The 27,081-nt window shown below is 50.2% G+C and overlaps 1 protein-coding gene across 1 annotated transcript in view; it reads right to left on the bottom strand.

The window, feature by feature from the left end:
- Nucleotides 1–1,151: 1,151 nt before the first annotated feature.
- LOC144674378 (intermediate conductance calcium-activated potassium channel protein 4-like) overlaps nucleotides 1,152–27,081 on the bottom strand; it is a 57,002-nt gene continuing 31,072 nt past the window's right edge. Inside the window, exons 7-8 of the mRNA XM_078535775.1 lie at nucleotides 26,605–26,674; nucleotides 1,152–1,342 (exon numbers count right to left, since the gene is read on the bottom strand). Of these exons, the coding sequence (XP_078391901.1) occupies nucleotides 1,178–1,342; nucleotides 26,605–26,674 (235 nt within the window). The 3' untranslated portion in view covers nucleotides 1,152–1,177. The remainder of the gene's footprint in view (nucleotides 1,343–26,604; nucleotides 26,675–27,081) is intronic.

The raw sequence follows: 27,081 nt of genomic DNA, 5'->3' as shown, positions 1-27,081 counted from the left end.
AAGGGGCAGAAGGTTTAGAGGGGATGTGAGGAAGAATTTTTTCACCCAGAAGGTGGTGGGAATCTGGAACTCACTGCCTGATAGGGTGGTAGAGGCAGAAACCCTCATAACATTTAAGAAGTATTTGGATGTGCAATTGCGATGCCACGACATACAAGGCTATGGGCCTAATGCTGGAAAATGGGATTAGAATAGTTAGGCACTTCTTTGACCGGCGCAGACTCGATGGGCCGAAGGGCCTTTTTCTGTGCTGTAGACCCCTATGACTCTATGACTCTACAGGAAACAAGAGCAAGAGTAGGCCATTCAGCCCGTTGAGCCTGCTGCTGTTCTAGATTCCCTCACAAGGGGAAACATCCTCTCAAGGCCCCTCAGAATCTTTTATGATTCAATAGGATGATGCCAGAACTGAGGTTACAATATTTATTCGTCAACCAACATCACTAAAAAAAAAACAGATGATCCAGGTCATTATCACAATGCTGTTTGTGGGAGCTTGCTGTGCACAAATTCTCTGCTGCATTTGCTACGTTACAACGGAAAGAAAAGCACTTAATTGGCTGTGAAGCACTGGGACGTCCTGAGGTGCGTGAAAGGCGCTATAGAAATGCAGGTATTACTGTCTCTTTAGTCCCTGTGGAACCAGTATCCAGCGGGAGCCAACGCTTTCCACTTTCCAGAGAAGCGGACAAAGAGTTGGGATGCGGGAATTCCGAAAAAGAAGATCCCGCCAAATCCAACAGTCAGTTCTGGAGGTAGGAAATGTTCCATCGAGTGAGAGTGCTATGTCTGCCTGGATTGGGAATCCTCCAAGGCTTTATCCAGGCTTGGTGCCATCCCCTCGGTTAGTTTTCACCTGTGGTTGGTTGGAGTGCTATTTCCCAGAGTAATATTCCCCTCGAATTAGCCAGGAGTTTTTATCTGATTTTTCACCCCTCTCAGGTCATCATGTGGGGCTTTTGTGTTCCGGGGGGGTTTATATTGTGCTACACAAGGTCCCTCAATTCTGTGGCACAGGATGAATGGACACAAGGGGATTGAGGGTGTCCTTTTTTTCGTAGGTGTTCTTCCAGTCATTGTTCTGCTGCTTCAACAACGCCCACCCTGCCAAACCTGGATTTTTGGGACTCGCTGTGCTAGCCCGTGATCCTGGCACTTCAACTGCAGTGGCTGCATTTCATTCTCTCCGTTGCTGCTTCAGGGTCTCGCAGATGAGGCTGCGCAACTCCTCAAAGCCCCCCGCCAGACTGTCCACTTGCGTGGCCAAGGCTCCCAGCTTCTTCTCCAGCCCGTGGCAGGATTCAGTCAGCCTGGTGTTCATGTCGTACAGGAGAAGCTGCATCTTGAGGGTCAGAACAGCAACGTTAGGTCCCAGCCTTTCGCTGAGCGGCAAATCGGGTGAGAAACAATGTTCCCCTCTCAATCCTCCCCTCCTGAGGTTCACCACAGAGTTAATCCCTCCAACCCCTTCCCATTCACTCCCAGTGTACACAATCCCAATGGACCCAACACCCTTCCCATTCACTCCCATTGTACACAATCCCAATGGACCCAAACTCCTTCCCATTCACTCCCACTGTACACAATCCCAATGGACCCAAACCCCTTCCCATTCACTCCCAGTGTACACAATCCCAATGGACCCAAACCCTTCCTATTCACTCCCACTGTCCACAATCCCAATGGGCCCAAACCCCTTCCCATTCACTCCCAGTGTACAAAATCCCAACGGACCCAAACCCTTCCTATTCACTCCCACTGTACACAATCCCAATGGACCCAAACCCCATCCCATTCACTACCACTACACAATCCCAATGGACCCAACACCTTCCCCATTCGTTCCCACTGTGCACCATCCTAATGGACCCAAACCCCTTCCCATTCACTCACATTGCACACAGTCCCAATGGACCCAAACCACTTCCCATTCACTCCCACTGTACACAATCCCAATGGACCCAAACTCCTTCCTCTTCACTCCCACTGTAGACAATCCAAATGGACTCAAACCCCTTCCCATTCACTCCCACTGTACACAATCCCAATGGACCCAAACCCCTTCCCATTCACTCACATTGTACACAATCCCAATGGACCCAAACCCCTTTCCATTCACTCCCACTGTACACAATCCCAATGGACCCAAACCCCTTCCCATTCACTCCCACTGTACACAATCCCAATGGACCCAAACACCTTCCCATTCACTCCCACTGTACACAATCCCAATGGACCCAAACCCCTACCCATTCACTCCCACTGTACACAATCCCAATGGACCCAAACTCCTTCCTCTTCACTCCCACTATACACAATCCCAATGGACCCAAAGCTCTTCCCATTCACTCCCACTGTACACAATCCCAACGGACCCACACTCGTTCCCATTCACTCACATTGTACACAATCCCAATGGACCCAACACCTTCCCCATTCACTCCCACTGTAAACAATCCCAATGGACCCAAACCCCTTCCCATTCACCCCCACTGTACACAATCCCAATGGACACAAACCCCTTCCCATTCACTACCACTGTACACAATCCAAATGGACCCAAACTCCTTCCCATTCACTCACATTGTACACAATCCCAATGGACCCAAATCCCTTTCTATTCTCTCCCACTGTACACAATCCCAATGCACCCAAACCCCTTCCCATTCACTACCACTGTAAACAATCCCAATGGACCCAAACCCCTTCCCATTCACTCCCACTGTCCACAATCCCAATGGATCCAAATCCCTTTCTATTCTCTCCCACTGTACACAATCCCAATGGACCCAAACCCCTTCCTGTTCGCTCCCACTGTACACAATCCCAATGGACCCAAACGCCTTCCCATTCACTCCCATTGTACACAATCCCAATGGACCCAAACCACTTACCATTCACTCCCACTGTACACAATCCCATTGGACCCAAACCCCTTCCCATTCACTCCCACTGTACACAATCCTAATGGACCCAACACCTTCCCCATTCGCTCCCACTGTACACAATCCCAATGGACCAAAACTCCTTCCCATTCACTCCCACTGCACACAATCCCAATGGACCCAAACCCCTTCCCATTCACTCCCATTGTACACAATCCCAATGGACCCAAAGCCCTTCCCATTCACTCACATTGCACACAATCCCAATGGACCCAAACCCCTTCCAATTCACTCCCACTGTACACAATCCCAATGGACCCAAACCCCTTCCCATTCACTCCCACTGTACACAATCCAAATGGACCCAAACTCCTTCCTCTTCACTCCCACTGTACACAATCCCAATGGACCCAAACTCCTTCCTCTTCACTCCCACTGTACGCAATCCCAATGGACCCAAACCCCTTCCCATTCACTCCCACTGTACACAATCCCAACGGACCCAAACCCCTTCCCATTCACTCCCATTGTACACAATCCCAATGGACCCAACACCTTCCCCATTCACTCCCACTGTACATAATCGCAAAGGACCCAAACCACTTCCCATTCACCGCCACTGTACACAATCCCAATGGACTCAATCCGCTTCCCATTCACTCCCACTGTCCACAATACCAATGGACCCAAATCCCTTCCTAATCACTCCCACTGTACACAATCCCAATGGACCCAAGTCCCTTCCCATTCACTCCCACTGTACACAATCCCAATGCACCCAGCACCTTCCCCATTCGCTCCCACTGTACACAATCCCAATGGACCCAAATTCCTCCTCTTCACTCCCACTGTACACAATCCTAATGGACCAAACCCCTTTCTATTCACTCCCACTCTACACAATCCCAATGGACCCAAACCCTTCCTATTCACTCCCACTGTCCACAATCCCAATGGGCCCAAATCCCTTCCCAATCACTCCCATTGTACATAATCCCAATGGACCAAAACCCCTTCCCATTCAAACCCCTTCCAATTCACTCCCACTGTACACAATCCCAATGGGCCCAAATCCCTTCCCATTCACCCCCACTGTACACAATCCCAATGGACCAAAACCCCTTCCCATTCACTCCCACTGTACACAATCCCAATGGACCCAAACTCCTTCCTCTTCACTCCCACTGTACACAATCCCAATGGACCCAAACCCCTTCCCATTCACTCACACTGTGCACAATCCCAATGGACCCAAACTCCTTCCCATTCACTCCCACTGTACACAATCCCAATGGGCCCAAACCCCTTCCCATTCACTCCCACTGTACATAATCCCAATGGAGCCAAACCCCTTTCCATTCACTCCCACTGTACACAATCCCAATGGACCCAAACTCCTTCCTCTTCACTCCCACTGGACACAATCCCAATGGACCCAAACCCCTTCCCATTCCCTCCCACTGTACACAATCCCAATGGACCCAAACCCCTTCCCATTCACTCCCACTGTACACAATCCCAATGGACCCAAACCCCTTCCCATTCACTCCCACTGTACACAATCCCAATGGACCCAAACTCCTTCCTCTTCACTCCCACTGTAGACAATCCAAATGGACTCAAACCCCTTCCCATTCACTCCCACTGTACACAATCCCAATGGACCCAAACCCCTTCCCATTCACTCACATTGTACACAATCCCAATGGACCCAAACCCATTTCCATTCACTCCCACTGTACACAATCCCAATGGACCCAAACCCCTTCCCATTCACTCCCACTGTACACAATCCCAATGGACCCAAACACCTTCCCATTCACTCCCACTGTACACAATCCCAATGGACCCAAACCCCTTCCCATTCACTCCCACTGTACACAATCCCAATGGACCCAAACTCCTTCCTCTTCACTCCCACTATACACAATCCCAATGGACCCAAAGCTCTTCCCATTCACTCCCACTGTACACAATCCCAACGTACCCACACTCGTTCCCATTCACTCACATTGTACACAATCCCAATGGACCCAACACCTTCCCCATTCACTCCCACTGTAAACAATCCCAATGGACCCAAACCCCTTCCCATTCACCCCCACTGTACACAATCCCAATGGACCCAAACCCCTTCCCATTCACTACCACTGTACACAATCCAAATGGACCCAAACTCCTTCCCATTCACTCACATTGTACACAATCCCAATGGACCCAAATCCCTTTCTATTCTCTCCCACTGTACACAATCCCAATGCACCCAAACCCCTTCCCATTCACTACCACTGTACACAATCCCAATGGACCCAAACCCCTTCCCATTCACTCCCACTGTCCACAATCCCAATGGACCCAAATCCCTTTCTATTCTCTCCCACTGTACACAATCCCAATGGACCCAAACCCCTTCCTGTTCGCTCCCACTGTACACAATCCCAATGGACCCAAACGCCTTCCCATTCACTCCCATTGTACACAATCCCAATGGACCCAAACCACTTCCCATTCACTCCACTGTACACAATCCCATTGGACCCAAACCCCTTCCCATTCACTCCCACTGTACACAATCCTAATGGACCCAACACCTTCCCCATTCGCTCCCACTGTACACAATCCCAATGGACCAAAACTCCTTCCCATTCACTCCCACTGCACACAATCCCAATGGACCCAAACCCCTTCCCATTCACTCCCATTGTACACAATCCCAATGGACCCAAAGCCCTTCCCATTCACTACATAGCACACAATCCCAATGGACCCAAACCGCTTCCAATTCACTCCCACTGTACACAATCCCAGTGGACCCAAACCCCTTCCCATTCACTCCCACTGTACACAATCCAAATGGACCCAAACTCCTTCCTCTTCACTCCCACTGTACACAATCCCAATGGACCCAAACTCCTTCCTCTTCACTCCCACTGTATGCAATCCCAATGGACCCAAACCCCTTCCCATTCACTCCCACTGTACACAATCCCAACGGACCCAAACCCCTTCCCATTCACTCCCATTGTACACAATCCCAATGGACCCAACACCTTCCCCATTCACTCCCACTGTACACAATCGCAAAGGACCCAAACCCCTTCCCATTCACCCCCACTGTACACAATCCCAATGGACTCAATCCGCTTCCCATTCACTCCCACTGTCCACAATACCAATGGACCCAAATCCCTTCCTAATCACTCCCACTGTACACAATCCCAATGGACCCAAGTCCCTTCCCATTCACTCCCACTGTACACAATCCCAATGCACCCAGCACCTTCCCCATTCGCTCCCACTGTACACAATCCCAATGGACCCAAATTCCTCCTCTTCACTCCCACTGTACACAATCCTAATGGACCAAACCCCTTTCTATTCACTCCCACTCTACAGAATCCCAATGGACCCAAACCCTTCCTATTCACTCCCACTGTCCACAATCCCAATGGGCCCAAATCCCTTCCCAATCACTCCCATTGTACATAATCCCAATGGACCAAAACCCCTTCCCATTCAAACCCCTTCCAATTCACTCCCACTGTACACAATTCCAATGGGCCCAAATCCCTTCCCATTCACCCCCACTGTACACAATCCCAATGGACCAAAACCCCTTCCCATTCACTCCCACTGTACACAATCCCAATGGACCCAAACTCCTTCCTCTTCACTCCCACTGTACACAATCCCAATGGACCCAAACCCCTTCCCATTCACTCCCACTGTGCACAATCCCAATGGACCCAAACTCCTTCCCATTCACTCCCACTGTACACAATCCCAATGGGCCCAAACCCCTTCCCATTCACTCCCACTGTACATAATCCCAATGGAGCCAAACCCCTTTCCATTCACTCCCACTGTACACAATCCCAATGGATCCAAACCCTTTCCCATTCACTCCCACTGTACACAATCCCAATGGACCCAAACTCCTTCCTCTTCACTCCCACTGGACACAATCCCAATGGACCCAAACCCCTTCCCATTCCCTCCCACTGTACACAATCCCAATGGACCCAAACCCCTTCCCATTCACTCCCACTGTACACAATCCCAATGGACCCAACACCTTCCCCATTCGCTCCCACTGTACACAATCCCAATGGACCCAAACCCCTTCCCATTCACTCCCACTGTACACAATCCCAATGGACCCAACACCTTCCCCATTCGCTCGCACTGTACACAATCCAAATGGACCCAAACCCCTTCCCATTCACTCCCACTGTACACAATCCTAATGGACCCAACACCTTCCCCATTCGCTCCCACTGTACACAATCCCAATGGACCAAAACTCCTTCCCATTCACTCCCACTGTACACAATCCCAATGGACCCAAACCCCTTCCCATTCACTCCCATTGTACACAATCCCAATGGACCCAAAGCCCTTCCCATTCACTCACATTGCACACAATCCCAATGGACCCAAACCCCTTCCCATTCACTCCCACTGTACACAATCCCAATGGACCCAAACCCCTTCCCATTCACTCCCACTGTACACAATCCAAATGGACCCAAACCCCATCCCAATCACTCCCATTGTACATAATCCCAATGGCCCAAACCCCTTCCCATTCAAACCCCTTCCAATTCACTCCCACTGTACACAATCCCAATGGGCCCCAATCCCTTCCCATTCACCCCCACTGTACACAATCCCAATGGACCAAAACCCCTTCCCATTCACTCCCACTGTACACAATCCCAATGGACCCAAACTCCTTCCTCTTCACTCCCATTGTACACAATCCCAATGGACCCAAACCCCATCCCATTCACTCCCACTGTACATAATCCTAATGGACCCAACACCTTCCCCATTTGCTCCCACTGTACACAATCCCAATTGACCCAAACGCCTTCCCATTCACTCCCATTGTACACAATCCCAATGGACCCAAACCCCTTCCCATTCACTCCCACTGTACACAATCCCATTGGACCCAAACCCCTTCCCATTCACTCACATTGTACACAATCCCAATGGACCCAAACCCCTTCCCATTCACTCCCACTGTACACAATCCCAATGGACCCAAACCCTTTCCCATTCACTGCCACTGTACACAATCCCAATGGACCCAAACTCCTTCCTCTTCACTCCCATTGTACACAATCCCAATGGACCCAACACCTTCCCCATTCACTCCCACTGTACACAATCGCAATGGACCCAAACCCCTTCCCATTCACCCCCACTGTACACAATCCCAATGGACCCAAACACCTTCCCATTCACTCCCACTGTACACAATCCCAATGGACCCAAACCCCTTCCCATTCACTCCCACTGTACACAATCCCAATGGACCCAAACCCCTTCCCATTCACTCCCACTGTCCACAATCCCAATGGACCCAAATCCCTTCCTATTCACTCCCACTGTACACAATCCCAATGGACCCAAGTCCCTTCCCATTCACTCCCACTGTACACAATCCTAATGGACCGAACACCTTCCCCATTTGCTCCCACTGTACACTATCCTAATGGACCCAAACCCCTTCCCATTCACTCCCACTGTACACAATCCCAATGGACCCAAACCCCTTCCCATTAACTCCCACTGTACACAATCCCAATGGACCCAAACCCCTTCCTCTTCACTCCCACTCTACACAATCCCAATGGACCCAAACCTCTTCCCATTCACTCCCACTGTACACAATCCCAACGGACCCAAACTCGTTCCCATTCACTCACACTGTACACAATCCCAATTGACCCAACACCTTCCCCATTCACTCCCACTGTACACAATGCCAATGGACCCAAACCCCTTCCCATTCACCCCCACTGTACACAATCCCAATGGACCCAAACCCCTTCCCATTCACTACCACTGTACACAATCCCAATGGACCCAAACCCCTTCCCATTCACTCCCAAGGTCCACAATCCCAATGGAACCAAATCCATTTATATTCTCTCCCACTGTACACAATCCCAATGGACCCAAGTCCCTTCCCATTCACTCCCACTGTAAACAATCCTAATGGACCCAACACCTTCCCCATTCACTCCCACTGTACACAATCCTAATGGACCCAAACCCCTTCCCATTCACTACCATTTTACACAATCCCAATGGACCCAAACCCCTTCCCATTCACTCCCACTGTACACAATCATAATGGACCCAACACCTTCCCCATTCGCTCCCACTGTGCACAATCCCAATGGACCCAAACTCCTTCCCATTCACTCCCACTGTACACAATCCGAATGGACCCAAACCCCTTCCCATTCACTCACATTGTACACAATCCCAAAGGACTCAAATCCGTTCCCATTCACTCCCACTGTACACAATCCCAATGGAACCAAACTCCTTCCCATTCACTCCCACTGTACACAATCCCAACAGACTCAAACACGTTCCCATTCACTCACATTGTACACAATCCCAATGGACCCAACACCTTCCCCATTCACTCCCACTGTACACAATTCCAATGGACCCGAACCCCTTCCCATTCACCCCCACTGTACACAATCCCAATGGACCCAAATCCCTTCCCATTCACTACCACTGTACACAATCCCAATGGAACCAAACTCCATCCCATTCACTCACATTGTACACAACCCCATTGGACCCAACACCTTCCCCATTCACTCCCACTGTACACAATCCCAATGGACCCGAACCCCTTCCTGTTCGCTCCCACTGTACACAATGCCAATGGACCCAAACTCCTTCCCATTCACTCCCACTGTCCACAATCCCAATGTACCCAAATCCCTTCCTACTCACTCCCACTTTACACAGTCCCAATGGACCCAAACTCCTTCCCATTCACTACCACTACACAATCCCAATGGACCCAACACCTTCCCCATTCGCTCCCACTGTACACCATCCTAATGGACCCAAACCACTTCCCATTCACTCCCACTGTACACAATCCCAATGGACCCAAACTCCTTCCTCTTCACTCCCACTGTAGACAATCCAAATGGACTCAAACCCCTTTCCATTCACTCCCACTGTACACAATCGCAATGGACCCAAACCCCTTCCCATTCACTCACATTGTACACAATCCCAATGGACCCAAAGCCCTTTCCATTCACTCCCACTGTACACAATCCCAGTGGACCCAAACCCCTTCCCATTCACTCCCACTGTACACAATCCCAATGGACCCAAACCCCTTCCCAATCACTCCCACTGTACACAATCCCAATGGACACAAACCCCTTCCCATTCAGTCCCACTATACACAATCCCAATGGACCCAAACTCCTTCCTCTTCACTCCCACTATACACAATCCCAATGGACCCAAACCTCTACCCATTCACACCCACTGTACACAATCCCAACGGACACAAACTCCTTCCTATTCTCTCACATTGTACACAATCCCAATGGACCCAACACCTTCCCCATTCACTCCCACTGTACACAATCCCAATGGACCCAAACCCCTTCCCATTCACTACCATTTTACACAATCCCAATGGACCCAAACCCCTTCCCATTCACTCCCACTGTACACAATCATAATGGACCCAACACCTTCCCCATTCGCTCCCATTGTGCACTATCCCAATGGACCCAAACTCCTTCCCATTCACTCCCACTATACACAATCCGAAGGGACCCAAACCCCTTCCCATTCACTCACATTGTACACAACCCCAATGGACTCAAACCCCTTCCCATTCACTCCCACTGTACACAATCCCAATGGACCCAAACTCCTTCCCATTCACTCCCACTGTACGCAATCCCAACGGAACCAAACACGTTCCCATTCACTCACATTGTACACAATCCCAATGGACCCAACACCTTCCCCATTCACTCCCACTGTACACAATCCCAATGGACCCAAACCCCTTCCCATTCAACCTCACTGTACACAATCCCAATGGACCCAAACCCCTTCCCATTCACTACCACTGTACACAATCCCAATGGACCCAAACCCCTTCCCATTCACCCCCACTGTACACAATCCCAATGGACCCAAACTCCTTCCCATTCAGACTCACTGTACACAATCCCAATGGACCCAAACCCCTTCCCATTCACTCCCACTGTACACAATCCCAATGGACCCAAACCCCTTCCCATTCACTACCATTTTACACAATCCCAATGGACCCAAACCCCTTCCCATTCACTCCCACTGTACACAATCATAATGGACCCAACACCTTCCCCATTCGCTCCCATTGTGCACTATCCCAATGGACCCAAACTCCTTCCCATTCACTCCCACTATACACAATCCGAAGGGACCCAAACCCCTTCCCATTCACTCACATTGTACACAACCCCAATGGACTCAAACCCCTTCCCATTCACTCCCACTGTACACAATCCCAATGGACCCAAACTCCTTCCCATTCACTCCCACTGTACGCAATCCCAACGGAACCAAACACGTTCCCATTCACTCACATTGTACACAATCCCAATGGACCCAACACCTTCCCCATTCACTCCCACTGTACACAATCCCAATGGACCCAAACCCCTTCCCATTCAACCTCACTGTACACAATCCCAATGGACCCAAACCCCTTCCCATTCACTACCACTGTACACAATCCCAATGGACCCAAACCCCTTCCCATTCACCCCCACTGTACACAATCCCAATGGACCCAAACTCCTTCCCATTCAGACTCACTGTACACAATCCCAATGGACCCAAACCCCTTCCCATTCACTCCCACTGTACACAATCCCAATGGACCCAAATCCCTTCCAATTCACTCCCACTGTACACAGTCCCAATGGACGCAAACCCCTTCCCATTCCCTCCCACTGTACACAATCCCAATGGACCCAAACCCCTTCCCATTCACTCCCACTGTACACAATCCCAATGGACCCAAATTCCTCCTCTTCACTCCCACTGTACACAATCCTAATGGACCAAACCCCTTTCTATTTACTCCCACTCTACACAATACCAATGGACCCAAACCCTTCCTATTCAATCCCACTGTCCACAATCCCAATGGGCCCAAACCCTTTCCCAATCACTCCCATTGTATATAATCCCAATGGACCCAAACCCCTTCCCATTCAAACCCCTTCCAATTCACTCCCACTGTACACAATCCCAATGGGCCCAAATCCCTTCCAATTCACCCCCACTGTACACAATCCCAATGGACCAAAACCCCTTCCCATTCACTCCCACTGTACACAATCCCAATGGACCCAAACTCCTTCCTCTTTACTCCCACTGTAAAAAATCCCAACGGACCCAAACCCCTTCCCATTCACTCCCACTGTGCACAATCCCAATGGACCCAAACTCCTTCCCATTCACTCCCACTATACACAATCCGAAGGGACCCAAACCCCTTCCCATTCACTCACATTGTACACAACCCCAAAGGACTCAAACCCCTTCCCATTCACTCCCACTGTACACAATCCCAATGGACCCAAACTCCTTCCCATTCACTCCCACTGTACGCAATCCCAACGGAACCAAACACGTTCCCATTCACTCACATTGTACACAATCCCAATGGACCCAACACCTTCCCCATTCACTCCCACTGTACACAATCCCAATGGACCCAAACCCCTTCCCATTCAACCCCACTGTACACAATCCCAATGGACCCAAACCCCTTCCCATTCACTACCACTGTACACAATCCCAATGGACCCAAACCCCTTCCCATTCACACACACTGTACACAATCCCAATGGACCCAAACTCCTTCCCATTCAGACTCACTGTACACAATCCCAATGGACCCAAACCCCTTCCCATTCACTCCCACTGTACACAATCCCAATGGACCCAAATCCCTTCCAATTCACTCCCACTGTACACAGTCCCAATGGACGCAAACCCCTTCCCATTCCCTCCCACTGTACACAATCCCAATGGACCCAAACCCCTTCCCATTCACTCCCACTGTACACAATCCCAATGGACCCAAATTCCTCCTCTTCACTCCCACTGTACACAATCCTAATGGACCAAACCCCTTTCTATTTACTCCCACTCTACACAATACCAATGGACCCAAACCCTTCCTATTCAATCCCACTGTCCACAATCCCAATGGGCCCAAACCCCTTCCCAATCACTCCCATTGTATATAATCCCAATGGACCCAAACCCCTTTCCATTCACTCCCACTGTACACAATCCCAATGGATCCAAACCCTTTCCCATTCACTCCCACTGTACACAATCCCAATGGACCCAAACTCCTTCCTCTTCACTCCCACTGGACACAATCCCAATGGACCCAAACCCCTTCCCATTCCCTCCCACTGTACACAATCCCAATGGACCCAAACCCCTTCCCATTCACTCCCACTGTACACAATCCCAATGGACCCAACACCTTCCCCATTCGCTCCCACTGTACACAATCCCAATGGACCCAAACCCCTTCCCATTCACTCCCACTGTACACAATCCCAATGGACCCAACACCTTCCCCATTCGCTCGCACTGTACACAATCCAAATGGACCCAAACCCCTTCCCATTCACTCCCACTGTACACAATCCTAATGGACCCAACACCTTCCCCATTCGCTCCCACTGTACACAATCCCAATGGACCAAAACTCCTTCCCATTCACTCCCACTGTACACAATCCCAATGGACCCAAACCCCTTCCCATTCACTCCCATTGTACACAATCCCAATGGACCCAAAGCCCTTCCCATTCACTCACATTGCACACAATCCCAATGGACCCAAACCCCTTCCCATTCACTCCCACTGTACACAATCCCAATGGACCCAAACCCCTTCCCATTCACTCCCACTGTACACAATCCAAATGGACCCAAACCCCATCCCAATCACTCCCATTGTACATAATCCCAATGGCCCAAACCCCTTCCCATTCAAACCCCTTCCAATTCACTCCCACTGTACACAATCCCAATGGGCCCCAATCCCTTCCCATTCACCCCCACTGTACACAATCCCAATGGACCAAAACCCCTTCCCATTCACTCCCACTGTACACAATCCCAATGGACCCAAACTCCTTCCTCTTCACTCCCATTGTACACAATCCCAATGGACCCAAACCCCATCCCATTCACTCCCACTGTACATAATCCTAATGGACCCAACACCTTCCCCATTTGCTCCCACTGTACACAATCCCAATTGACCCAAACGCCTTCCCATTCACTCCCATTGTACACAATCCCAATGGACCCAAACCCCTTCCCATTCACTCCCACTGTACACAATCCCATTGGACCCAAACCCCTTCCCATTCACTCACATTGTACACAATCCCAATGGACCCAAACCCCTTCCCATTCACTCCCACTGTACACAATCCCAATGGACCCAAACCCTTTCCCATTCACTGCCACTGTACACAATCCCAATGGACCCAAACCCCTTCCTCTTCACTCCCATTGTACACAATCCCAATGGACCCAACACCTTCCCCATTCACTCCCACTGTACACAATCGCAATGGACCCAAACCCCTTCCCATTCACCCCCACTGTACACAATCCCAATGGACCCAAACACCTTCCCATTCACTCCCACTGTACACAATCCCAATGGACCCAAACCCCTTCCCATTCACTCCCACTGTACACAATCCCAATGGACCCAAACCCCTTCCCATTCACTCCCACTGTCCACAATCCCAATGGACCCAAATCCCTTCCTATTCACTCCCACTGTACACAATCCCAATGGACCCAAGTCCCTTCCCATTCACTCCCACTGTACACAATCCTAATGGACCGAACACCTTCCCCATTTGCTCCCACTGTACACTATCCTAATGGACCCAAACCCCTTCCCATTCACTCCCACTGTACACAATCCCAATGGACCCAAACCCCTTCCCATTCACTCCCACTGTACACAATCCCAATGGACCCAAACCCCTTCCTCTTCACTCCCACTCTACACAATCCCAATGGACCCAAACCTCTTCCCATTCACTCCCACTGTACACAATCCCAACGGACCCAAACTCGTTCCCATTCACTCACACTGTACACAATCCCAATTGACCCAACACCTTCCCCATTCACTCCCACTGTACACAATGCCAATGGACCCAAACCCCTTCCCATTCACCCCCACTGTACACAATCCCAATGGACCCAAACCCCTTCCCATTCACTACCACTGTACACAATCCCAATGGACCCAAACCCCTTCCCATTCACTCCCAAGGTCCACAATCCCAATGGACCCAAATCCATTTATATTCTCTCCCACTGTACACAATCCCAATGGACCCAAACCCCTTCCTGTTCACTCCCACTGTACACAATCCCAATGGACCCAACACCTTCCCCATTCGCTCCCACTGTACACAATCCTAATGGACCCAAACCCCTTCCCATTCACTCCCATTGTACACAATCCCAATGGACCCAAACCACTTCCCATTCACTCCCACTGTACATAATCCTAATGGACCCAACACCTTCCCCATTCACTCACACTGTACACAATCCCAATGGACCCAAACGCCTTCCCATTCACTCCCATTGTACACCATCCCAATGGACCCAAACCCCTTCCCATTCACTCCCACTGCACACAATCCCATTGGACCCAAACCCCTTCCCATTCACTCACATTGTACACAATGCCAATGGACCCAAACCCCTTCCCATTCACTCCCACTGTACACAATCCCAATGGACCCAAACCCCTTCCCATTCACTCCCACTGTACACAATCCCAATGGACCCAAACTCCTTCCTCTTCACTCCAATTGTACACAATCCCAATGGACCCAACACCTTCCCCATTCACTCCCACTGTACACAATCGCAATGGACCCAAACCCATTCCCATTCACCCCCACTGTACACAATCCCAATGGTCCCAAACCCCTTCCCATTCACTCCCACTGTACACAATCCCAATGGACCCAAACCCCTTGCCATTCACTCCCACTGTACACAATCCCAATGTACCCAAACCCCTTCCCATTCACTCCCACTGTCCACAATCCCAATGGACCCAAATCCCTTCCTATTCACTCCCACTGTACACAATCCCAATGGACCCAAGTCCCTTCCCATTCACTCCCACTGTAAACAATCCTAATGGACCCAACACCTTCCCCATTCACTCCCACTGTACACAATCCTAATGGACCCAAACCCCTTCCCATTCACTACCATTTTACACAATCCCAATGGACCCAAACCCCTTCCCATTCACTCCCACTGTACACAATCATAATGGACCCAACACCTTCCCCATTCGCTCCCACTGTGCACAATCCCAATGGACCCAAACTCCTTCCCATTCACTCCCACTGTACACAATCCGAATGGACCCAAACCCCTTCCCATTCACTCACATTGTACACAATCCCAAAGGACTCAAATCCGTTCCCATTCACTCCCACTGTACACAATCCCAATGGAACCAAACTCCTTCCCATTCACTCCCACTGTACACAATCCCAACGGACCCAAACACGTTCCCATTCACTCACATTGTACACAATCCCAATGGACCCAACACCTTCCCCATTCACTCCCACTGTACACAATTCCAATGGACCCGAACCCCTTCCCATTCACCCCCACTGTACACAATCCCAATGGACCCAAATCCCTTCCCATTCACTACCACTGTACACAATCCCAATGGACCCAAATCCCTTCCTACTCACTCCCACTTTACACAGTCCCAATGGACCCAAACTCCTTCCCATTCACTACCACTACACAATCCCAATGGACCCAACACCTTCCCCATTCGCTCCCACTGTACACCATCCTAATGGACCCAAACCACTTCCCATTCACTCCCACTGTACACAATCCCAATGGACCCAAACTCCTTCCTCTTCACTCCCACTGTAGACAATCCAAATGGACTCAAACCCCTTTCCATTCACTCCCACTGTACACAATCGCAATGGACCCAAACCCCTTCCCATTCACTCACATTGTACACAATCCCAATGGACCCAAAGCCCTTTCCATTCACTCCCACTGTACACAATCCCAGTGGACCCAAACCCCTTCCCATTCACTCCCACTGTACACAATCCCAATGGACCCAAACCCCTTCCCAATCACTCCCACTGTACACAATCCCAATGGACACAAACCCCTTCCCATTCAGTCCCACTATACACAATCCCAATGGACCCAAACTCCTTCCTCTTCACTCCCACTATACACAATCCCAATGGACCCAAACCTCTACCCATTCACACCCACTGTACACAATCCCAACGGACACAAACTCCTTCCTATTCTCTGACATTGTACACAATCCCAATGGACCCAACACCTTCCCCATTCACTCCCACTGTACACAATCCCAATGGACCCAAACCCCTTCCCATTCACTACCATTTTACACAATCCCAATGGACCCAAACCCCTTCCCATTCACTCCCACTGTACACAATCATAATGGACCCAACACCTTCCCCATTCGCTCCCATTGTGCACTATCCCAATGGACCCAAACTCCTTCCCATTCACTCCCACTATACACAATCCGAAGGGACCCAAACCCCTTCCCATTCACTCACATTGTACACAACCCCAATGGACTCAAACCCCTTCCCATTCACTCCCACTGTACACAATCCCAATGGACCCAAACTCCTTCCCATTCACTCCCACTGTACGCAATCCCAACGGAACCAAACACGTTCCCATTCACTCACATTGTACACAATCCCAATGGACCCAACACCTTCCCCATTCACTCCCACTGTACACAATCCCAATGGACCCAAACCCCTTCCCATTCAACCCCACTGTACACAATCCCAATGGACCCAAACCCCTTCCCATTCACTACCACTGTACACAATCCCAATGGACCCAAACCCCTTCCCATTCACCCCCACTGTACACAATCCCAATGGACCCAAACTCCTTCCCATTCAGACTCACTGTACACAATCCCAATGGACCCAAACCCCTTCCCATTCACTCCCACTGTACACAATCCCAATGGACCCAAATCCCTTCCAATTCACTCCCACTGTACACAGTCCCAATGGACGCAAACCCCTTCCCATTCCCTCCCACTGTACACAATCCCAATGGACCCAAACCCCTTCCCATTCACTCCCACTGTACACAATCCCAATGGACCCAAATTCCTCCTCTTCACTCCCACTGTACACAATCCTAATGGACCAAACCCCTTTCTATTTACTCCCACTCTACACAATACCAATGGACCCAAACCCTTCCTATTCAATCCCACTGTCCACAATCCCAATGGGCCCAAACCCTTTCCCAATCACTCCCATTGTATATAATCCCAATGGACCCAAACCCCTTCCCATTCAAACCCCTTCCAATTCACTCCCACTGTACACAATCCCAATGGGCCCAAATCCCTTCCAATTCACCCCCACTGTACACAATCCCAATGGACCAAAACCCCTTCCCATTCACTCCCACTGTACACAATCCCAATGGACCCAAACTCCTTCCTCTTTACTCCCACTGTAAAAAATCCCAACGGACCCAAACCCCTTCCCATTCACTCCCACTGTGCACAATCCCAATGGACCCAAACTCCTTCCCATTCACTCCCACTATACACAATCCGAAGGGACCCAAACCCCTTCCCATTCACTCACATTGTACACAACCCCAAAGGACTCAAACCCCTTCCCATTCACTCCCACTGTACACAATCCCAATGGACCCAAACCCCTTCCCATTCAACCCCACTGTACACAATCCCAATGGACCCAAACCCCTTCCCATTCACTACCACTGTACACAATCCCAATGGACCCAAACCCCTTCCCATTCACACACACTGTACACAATCCCAATGGACCCAAACTCCTTCCCATTCAGACTCACTGTACACAATCCCAATGGACCCAAACCCCTTCCCATTCACTCCCACTGTACACAATCCCAATGGACCCAAATCCCTTCCAATTCACTCCCACTGTACACAGTCCCAATGGACGCAAACCCCTTCCCATTCCCTCCCACTGTACACAATCCCAATGGACCCAAACCCCTTCCCATTCACTCCCACTGTACACAATCCCAATGGACCCAAATTCCTCCTCTTCACTCCCACTGTACACAATCCTAATGGACCAAACCCCTTTCTATTTACTCCCACTCTACACAATACCAATGGACCCAAACCCTTCCTATTCAATCCCACTGTCCACAATCCCAATGGGCCCAAACCCCTTCCCAATCACTCCCATTGTATATAATCCCAATGGACCCAAACCCCTTCCCATTCAAACCCCTTCCAATTCACTCCCACTGTACACAATGCCAATGGGCCCAAATCCCTTCCCATTCACCCCCACTGTACACAATCCCAATGGACCAAAACCCCTTCCCATTCACTCCCACTGTACACAATCCCAATGGACCCAAACTCCTTCCTCTTTACTCCCACTGTAAAAAATCCCAACGGACCCAAACCCCTTCCCATTCACTCCCACTGTGCACAATCCCAATGGACCCAAACTCCTTCCCATTCACTCCCACTGTACACAATCCTAATGGGCCCAAACCCCTTCCCATTCACCCCCACTGTACACAATCCCAATGGACCCAAACCCCTTCCCATTCACTCCCACTGTACACAATCCCAATGGACCCAAACCCCTTCCCATTCACTCCCACTGTACACAATCCCAATGGACCCAAACCCCTTCCCATTCACTCCCACTGTCCACAATCCCAATGGACCCAAATCCCTTCCTATTCACTCCCACTGTACACAATCCCAATGGACCCAAGTCCCTTCCCATTCACTCCCACTGTACACAATCCTAATGGACCCAACACCTTCCCCATTCACTCCCACTGTACACAATCCTAATGGACCCAAACCCCTTCCCATTCACTACCATTTTACACAATCCCAATGGACCCAAACCCCTTCCCATTCACTCCCACTGTACACAATCATAATGGACCCAACACCTTCCCCATTCGCTCCCACTGTGCACAATCCCAATGGACCCAAACTCCTTCCCATTCACTCCCCCTGTACACAATCCGAATGGACCCAAACCCCTTCCCATTCACTCACATTGTACACAATCCCAAAGGACTCAAACCCCTTCCCATTCAATACCACTGTACACAATCCCAATGGAACCAAACTCCATCCCATTCACTCACATTGCACACAACCCCAATGGACCCAACACCTTCCCCATTCACTCCCACTGTACACAATCCCAATGGACCCGAACCCCTTCCTGTTTGCTCCCACTGTACACAATCCCAATGGACCCAAACTCCTTCCCATTCACTACCACTACACAATCCCAATGGACCCAACACCTTCCTCATTCGCTCCCACTGTACACCATCCTAATGGACCCAAACCCCTTCCCCTTCACTCACATTGCACACAGTCCCAATGGACCCAAACCACTTCCCATTCACTCCCACTGTACACAATCCCAATGGACCCAAACTCCTTCCTCTTCACTCCCACTGTAGACAATCCAAATGGACTCAAACCCCTTTCCATTCAACCCCACTGTACACAATCCCAATGGACCCAAACCCCTTCCCATTCACTACCACTGTACACAATCCCAATGGACCCAAACCCCTTCCCATTCACACACACTGTACACAATCCCAATGGACCCAAACTCCTTCCCATTCAGACTCACTGTACACAATCCCAATGGACCCAAACCCCTTCCCATTCACTCCCACTGTACACAATCCCAATGGACCCAAATCCCTTCCAATTCACTCCCACTGTACACAGTCCCAATGGACGCAAACCCCTTCCCATTCCCTCCCACTGTACACAATCCCAATGGACCCAAACCCCTTCCCATTCACTCCCACTGTACACAATCCCAATGGACCCAAATTCCTCCTCTTCACTCCCACTGTACACAATCCTAATGGACCAAACCCCTTTCTATTTACTCCCACTCTACACAATACCAATGGACCCAAACCCTTCCTATTCAATCCCACTGTCCACAATCCCAATGGGCCCAAACCCCTTCCCAATCACTCCCATTGTATATAATCCCAATGGACCCAAACCCCTTCCCATTCAAACCCCTTCCAATTCACTCCCACTGTACACAATGCCAATGGGCCCAAATCCCTTCCCATTCACCCCCACTGTACACAATCCCAATGGACCAAAACCCCTTCCCATTCACTCCCACTGTACACAATCCCAATGGACCCAAACTCCTTCCTCTTTACTCCCACTGTAAAAAATCCCAACGGACCCAAACCCCTTCCCATTCACTCCCACTGTGCACAATCCCAATGGACCCAAACTCCTTCCCATTCACTCCCACTGTACACAATCCTAATGGGCCCAAACCCCTTCCCATTCACCCCCACTGTACACAATCCCAATGGACCCAAACCCCTTCCCATTCACTCCCACTGTACACAATCCCAATGGACCCAAACCCCTTCCCATTCACTCCCACTGTACACAATCCCAATGGACCCAAACCCCTTCCCATTCACTCCCACTGTCCACAATCCCAATGGACCCAAATCCCTTCCTATTCACTCCCACTGTACACAATCCCAATGGACCCAAGTCCCTTCCCATTCACTCCCACTGTACACAATCCTAATGGACCCAACACCTTCCCCATTCACTCCCACTGTACACAATCCTAATGGACCCAAACCCCTTCCCATTCACTACCATTTTACACAATCCCAATGGACCCAAACCCCTTCCCATTCACTCCCACTGTACACAATCATAATGGACCCAACACCTTCCCCATTCGCTCCCACTGTGCACAATCCCAATGGACCCAAACTCCTTCCCATTCACTCCCCCTGTACACAATCCGAATGGACCCAAACCCCTTCCCATTCACTCACATTGTACACAATCCCAAAGGACTCAAACCCCTTCCCATTCAATACCACTGTACACAATCCCAATGGAACCAAACTCCATCCCATTCACTCACATTGCACACAACCCCAATGGACCCAACACCTTCCCCATTCACTCCCACTGTACACAATCCCAATGGACCCGAACCCCTTCCTGTTTGCTCCCACTGTACACAATCCCAATGGACCCAAACTCCTTCCCATTCACTACCACTACACAATCCCAATGGACCCAACACCTTCCTCATTCGCTCCCACTGTACACCATCCTAATGGACCCAAACCCCTTCCCCTTCACTCACATTGCACACAGTCCCAATGGACCCAAACCACTTCCCATTCACTCCCACTGTACACAATCCCAATGGACCCAAACTCCTTCCTCTTCACTCCCACTGTAGACAATCCAAATGGACTCAAACCCCTTTCCATTCACTCCCACTGTACACAATCGCAATGGACCCAAACCCCTTCCCATTCACTCACATTGTACACAATCCCAATGGACCCAAACCCCTTCCCATTCACTCCCACTGTACACAATCCCAATGGACCCAAACCCCTTCCCATTCACTCCCACTGTACACAATCCCAATGGACACTAACCCCTTCCCTTTCACTCCCACTGTACACAATCCCAATGGACCCAAACTCCTTCCTCTTCACTCCCACTATACACAATCCCAATGGACCCAAACCTCTACCCATTCACACCCACTGTACACAATCCCAACCGACTCAAACTCCTTCCTATTCTCTCACATTGTACACAATCCCAATGGACCCAACACCTTCCCCATTCACTCCCACTGTACACAATCCCAATGGACCCAAACCCCTTCCCATTCACTGCCATTTTACACAATCCCAATGGACCCAAACCCCTTCCCATTCACTCCCACTGTACACAATCATAATGGACCCAACACCTTCCCCATTCGCTCCCACTGTGCACTATCCCAATGGACCCAAACTCCTTCCCATTCACTCCCACTGTACACAATTCGAATGGACCCAAACCCCTTCCCATTCACTCACATTGTACACAACCCCAATGGACTCAAACCCCTTCCCATTCACTCCCACTGTACACAATCCCAATGGACCCAAACTCCTTCCCATTCACTCCCACTGTACACAATCCCAACGGACCCAAACACGTTCCCATTCACTCCCACTGTGCACAATCCCAATGGACCCAAACTCCTTCCCATTCACTCCCACTGTACACAATCCTAATGGGCCCAAACCCCTTCCCATTCACCCCCACTGTACACAATCCCAATGGACCCAAACCCCTTCCCATTCACTCCCACTGTACACAATCCCAATGGACCCAAACCCCTTCCCATTCACTCCCACTGTACACAATCCCAATGGACCCAAACCCCTTCCCATTCACTCCCACTGTCCACAATCCCAATGGACCCAAATCCCTTCCTATTCACTCCCACTGTACACAATCCCAATGGACCCAAGTCCCTTCCCATTCACTCCCACTGTACACAATCCTAATGGACCCAACACCTTCCCCATTCACTCCCACTGTACACAATCCTAATGGACCCAAACCCCTTCCCATTCACTACCATTTTACACAATCCCAATGGACCCAAACCCCTTCCCATTCACTCCCACTGTACACAATCATAATGGACCCAACACCTTCCCCATTCGCTCCCACTGTGCACAATCCCAATGGACCCAAACTCCTTCCCATTCACTCCCCCTGTACACAATCCGAATGGACCCAAACCCCTTCCCATTCACTCACATTGTACACAATCCCAAAGGACTCAAACCCCTTCCCATTCAATACCACTGTACACAATCCCAATGGAACCAAACTCCATCCCATTCACTCACATTGCACACAACCCCAATGGACCCAACACCTTCCCCATTCACTCCCACTGTACACAATCCCAATGGACCCGAACCCCTTCCTGTTTGCTCCCACTGTACACAATCCCAATGGACCCAAACTCCTTCCCATTCACTACCACTACACAATCCCAATGGACCCAACACCTTCCTCATTCGCTCCCACTGTACACCATCCTAATGGACCCAAACCCCTTCCCCTTCACTCACATTGCACACAGTCCCAATGGACCCAAACCACTTCCCATTCACTCCCACTGTACACAATCCCAATGGACCCAAACTCCTTCCTCTTCACTCCCACTGTAGACAATCCAAATGGACTCAAACCCCTTTCCATTCACTCCCACTGTACACAATCGCAATGGACCCAAACCCCTTCCCATTCACTCACATTGTACACTCCCAATGGACCCAAAGCCCTTTCCATTCACTCCCACTGTACACAATCCAAGTGGACCCAAACCCCTTCCCATTCACTCCCACTGTACACAATCCCAATGGACCCAAACCCCTTCCCATTCACTCCCACTGTACACAATCCCAATGGACACTAACCCCTTCCCTTTCACTCCCACTGTACACAATCCCAATGGACCCAAACTCCTTCCTCTTCACTCCCACTATACACAATCCCAATGGACCCAAACCTCTACCCATTCACACCCACTGTACACAATCCCAACGGACTCAAACTCCTTCCTATTCTCTCACATTGTACACAATCCCAATGGACCCAACACCTTCCCCATTCACTCCCACTGTACACAATCCCAATGGACCCAAACCCCTTCCCATTCACTGCCATTTTACACAATCCCAATGGACCCAAACCCCTTCTCATTCACTCCCACTGTACACAATCATAATGGACCCAACACCTTCCCCATTCGCTCCCACTGTGCACTATCCCAATGGACCCAAACTCCTTCCCATTCACTCCCACTGTACACAATTCGAATGGACCCAAACCCCTTCCCATTCACTCACATTGTACACAACCCCAATGGACTCAAACCCCTTCCCATTCACTCCCACTGTACACAATCCCAATGGACCCAAACTCCTTCCCATTCACTCCCACTGTACACAATCCCAACGGACCCAAACACGTTCCCATTCACTCACATTGTACACAATCCCAATGGACCCAACACCTTCCCCATTCGCTCCCACTGTACACCATCCTATGACCCAAACCCCTTCCCATTCACTCACATTGCACACAGTCCCAATGGACCCAAACCACTTCCCATTCACTCCCACTGTACACAATCCCAATGGACCCAAACTCCTTCCTCTTCACTCCCACTGTAGACAATCCAAATGGACTCAAACCCCTTTCCATTCACTCCCACTGTACACAATCCCAATGGACCCAAACCCCTTCCCATTCACTCACATTGTACACAATCCCAATGGACCCAATGCCCTTTCCATTCACTTCCACTGTACACAATCCCAGTGGACCCAAACCCCTTCCCATTCACTCCCACTGTACACAATCCCAATGGACCCAAACCCCTTCCCATTCACTCCCACTGTACACAATCCCAATGGACACAAACCCCTTCCCATTCACTCCCACTGTACACAATCCCAATGGACCCAAACTCCTTCCTCTTCACTCCCACTATACACAATCCCAATGGACCCAAACCTCTTCCCATTCACTCCCACTGTACACAATCCCAATGGACCCAAACCCCTTCCCATTCACTACCACTGTACACAATCCCAATGGAGCCAAACTCCTTCCCATTCACTCACAATGTACACAATCCCAATGGACCCAAATCCCTTTCTATTCTCTCCCACTGTACACAATCCCAATGGACCCAAACCCCTTCCCATTCACTCCCACTGTCCACAATCCCAATGGACCCAAATCCCTTTCTATTCTCTCCCACTGTACACAATCCCAATGGACCCAAACCCCTTCCTGTTCACTCCCACTGTACACAATCCCAGTGGACCCAACACCTTCCCCATTCGCTCCCACTTTACACAATCCTAATGGACCCAAACTCCTTCCCATTCACTCCCATTGTACACAATCCCAATGGACCCAAACCCCTTCCCATTCACTCCCACTGTACATAATCCTAATGGACCCAACACCTTCCCCATTCGCTCCCACTGTACACAATCCCAATGGACCCAAACCCTTCCTCTTCACTCCCACTGTACACAATCCCAATGGAGCCAAACCCCTTCCCATTCACTCCCACTGTACACAATCCCAATGGACCCAAACCCATTCCCATTCACTCCCACTGTACACAATCCCAATGGACCCAAACCCCTTCCCATTCACTCTCATTGTACACAATCCCAATGGACCCAAACCCCTTCCCATTCACTCCCACTGTTCACAATCCCAATGGACCCAAACACCTTCCCATTCACCCCCACTGTGCACAATCCCAATGGACCCAAACCCCTTCCCATTCACTCCCACTGTCCACAATCGCAATCAACCCAAACCCCTTCCCATTCACCCCCATTGTGCAGAATCCCAATGGACCCAAACCCCTTCCCATTCACTCCCACTGTGCACAATCCCAATGGACCCAAACCCCTTCCCATTCACTCCCACTGTGCACAATCCCAATGGACCCAACACCTTTCCCATTCACTCCCACAGTACACAATCCCAATGGACTCAAATCCCTTCCCATTCACTCCCATTATGAAAGTTAACAGGAAAGGTTTTGGATTTATTGGGATTGTGTACAGTGAGAGTGAATGGTAAGGGATTTGTGTCCGATTGGATTGTATACAGTGAGAGTGAATGGGAAGTGGTTGGAGTCAATTGGGATTGTGTACAATGGGAAAGTCACCAAGTTGGCTGTTGGACAACGTACTGATCTGGGAACATGGCAAAGGCTTATGGAGACAGGATGTGTGGACAATGGCCGCACATCATTCAGGAGGGGCGCCTGACCAGGAGGGAGTTTGCAATTAATTGCTGTTACCTTGGAGATGTCCATCATGGAGCTGACCTGCTCACGTAGTTTCCTCTGCCTCAGCTTTGCTCTGCGGAATCTGTGGAGATGAGTGAGAAGTTAATTATAATCGGGTAATAAACCATTCACCCATGGCTCATTTGGTAGCACTCACACCTCTGTGCCAGAAGGTCGTGGGGTCAAGTCGAAACCCAGGGATTAGAGTAGAAAAATCTAGGTTGACACTTCCAGGACAATACTGAGGCAATGCTGCACTATCAGAGGGTGAGTACTGAGGGAGTGCTGCACTGTCAGAGGGTCAGTACTGGGGGAGTGCTCCACTGTCAGACGGTCAGTACTGAGGGAGTGCTGCACTGTCGGAGGGTCAGTACTGAGGGAGTGCTGCACTTTCGGAGGGTCAGTACTGAGGCAATGCTGCACTGTCAGAGGGTCAGTACTGAGGGAGTGCTGCACTGTTGGAGGGTCAGTACTGATGGAGTGCTGCAC

This window comes from Cetorhinus maximus, unplaced genomic scaffold (assembly GCF_964194155.1).
Source record: "Cetorhinus maximus unplaced genomic scaffold, sCetMax3.hap1.1 HAP1_SCAFFOLD_645, whole genome shotgun sequence".
Lineage (NCBI taxonomy): Eukaryota > Metazoa > Chordata > Chondrichthyes > Lamniformes > Cetorhinidae > Cetorhinus > Cetorhinus maximus.
This window is presented reverse-complemented; position numbering and strand designations above follow the sequence as displayed.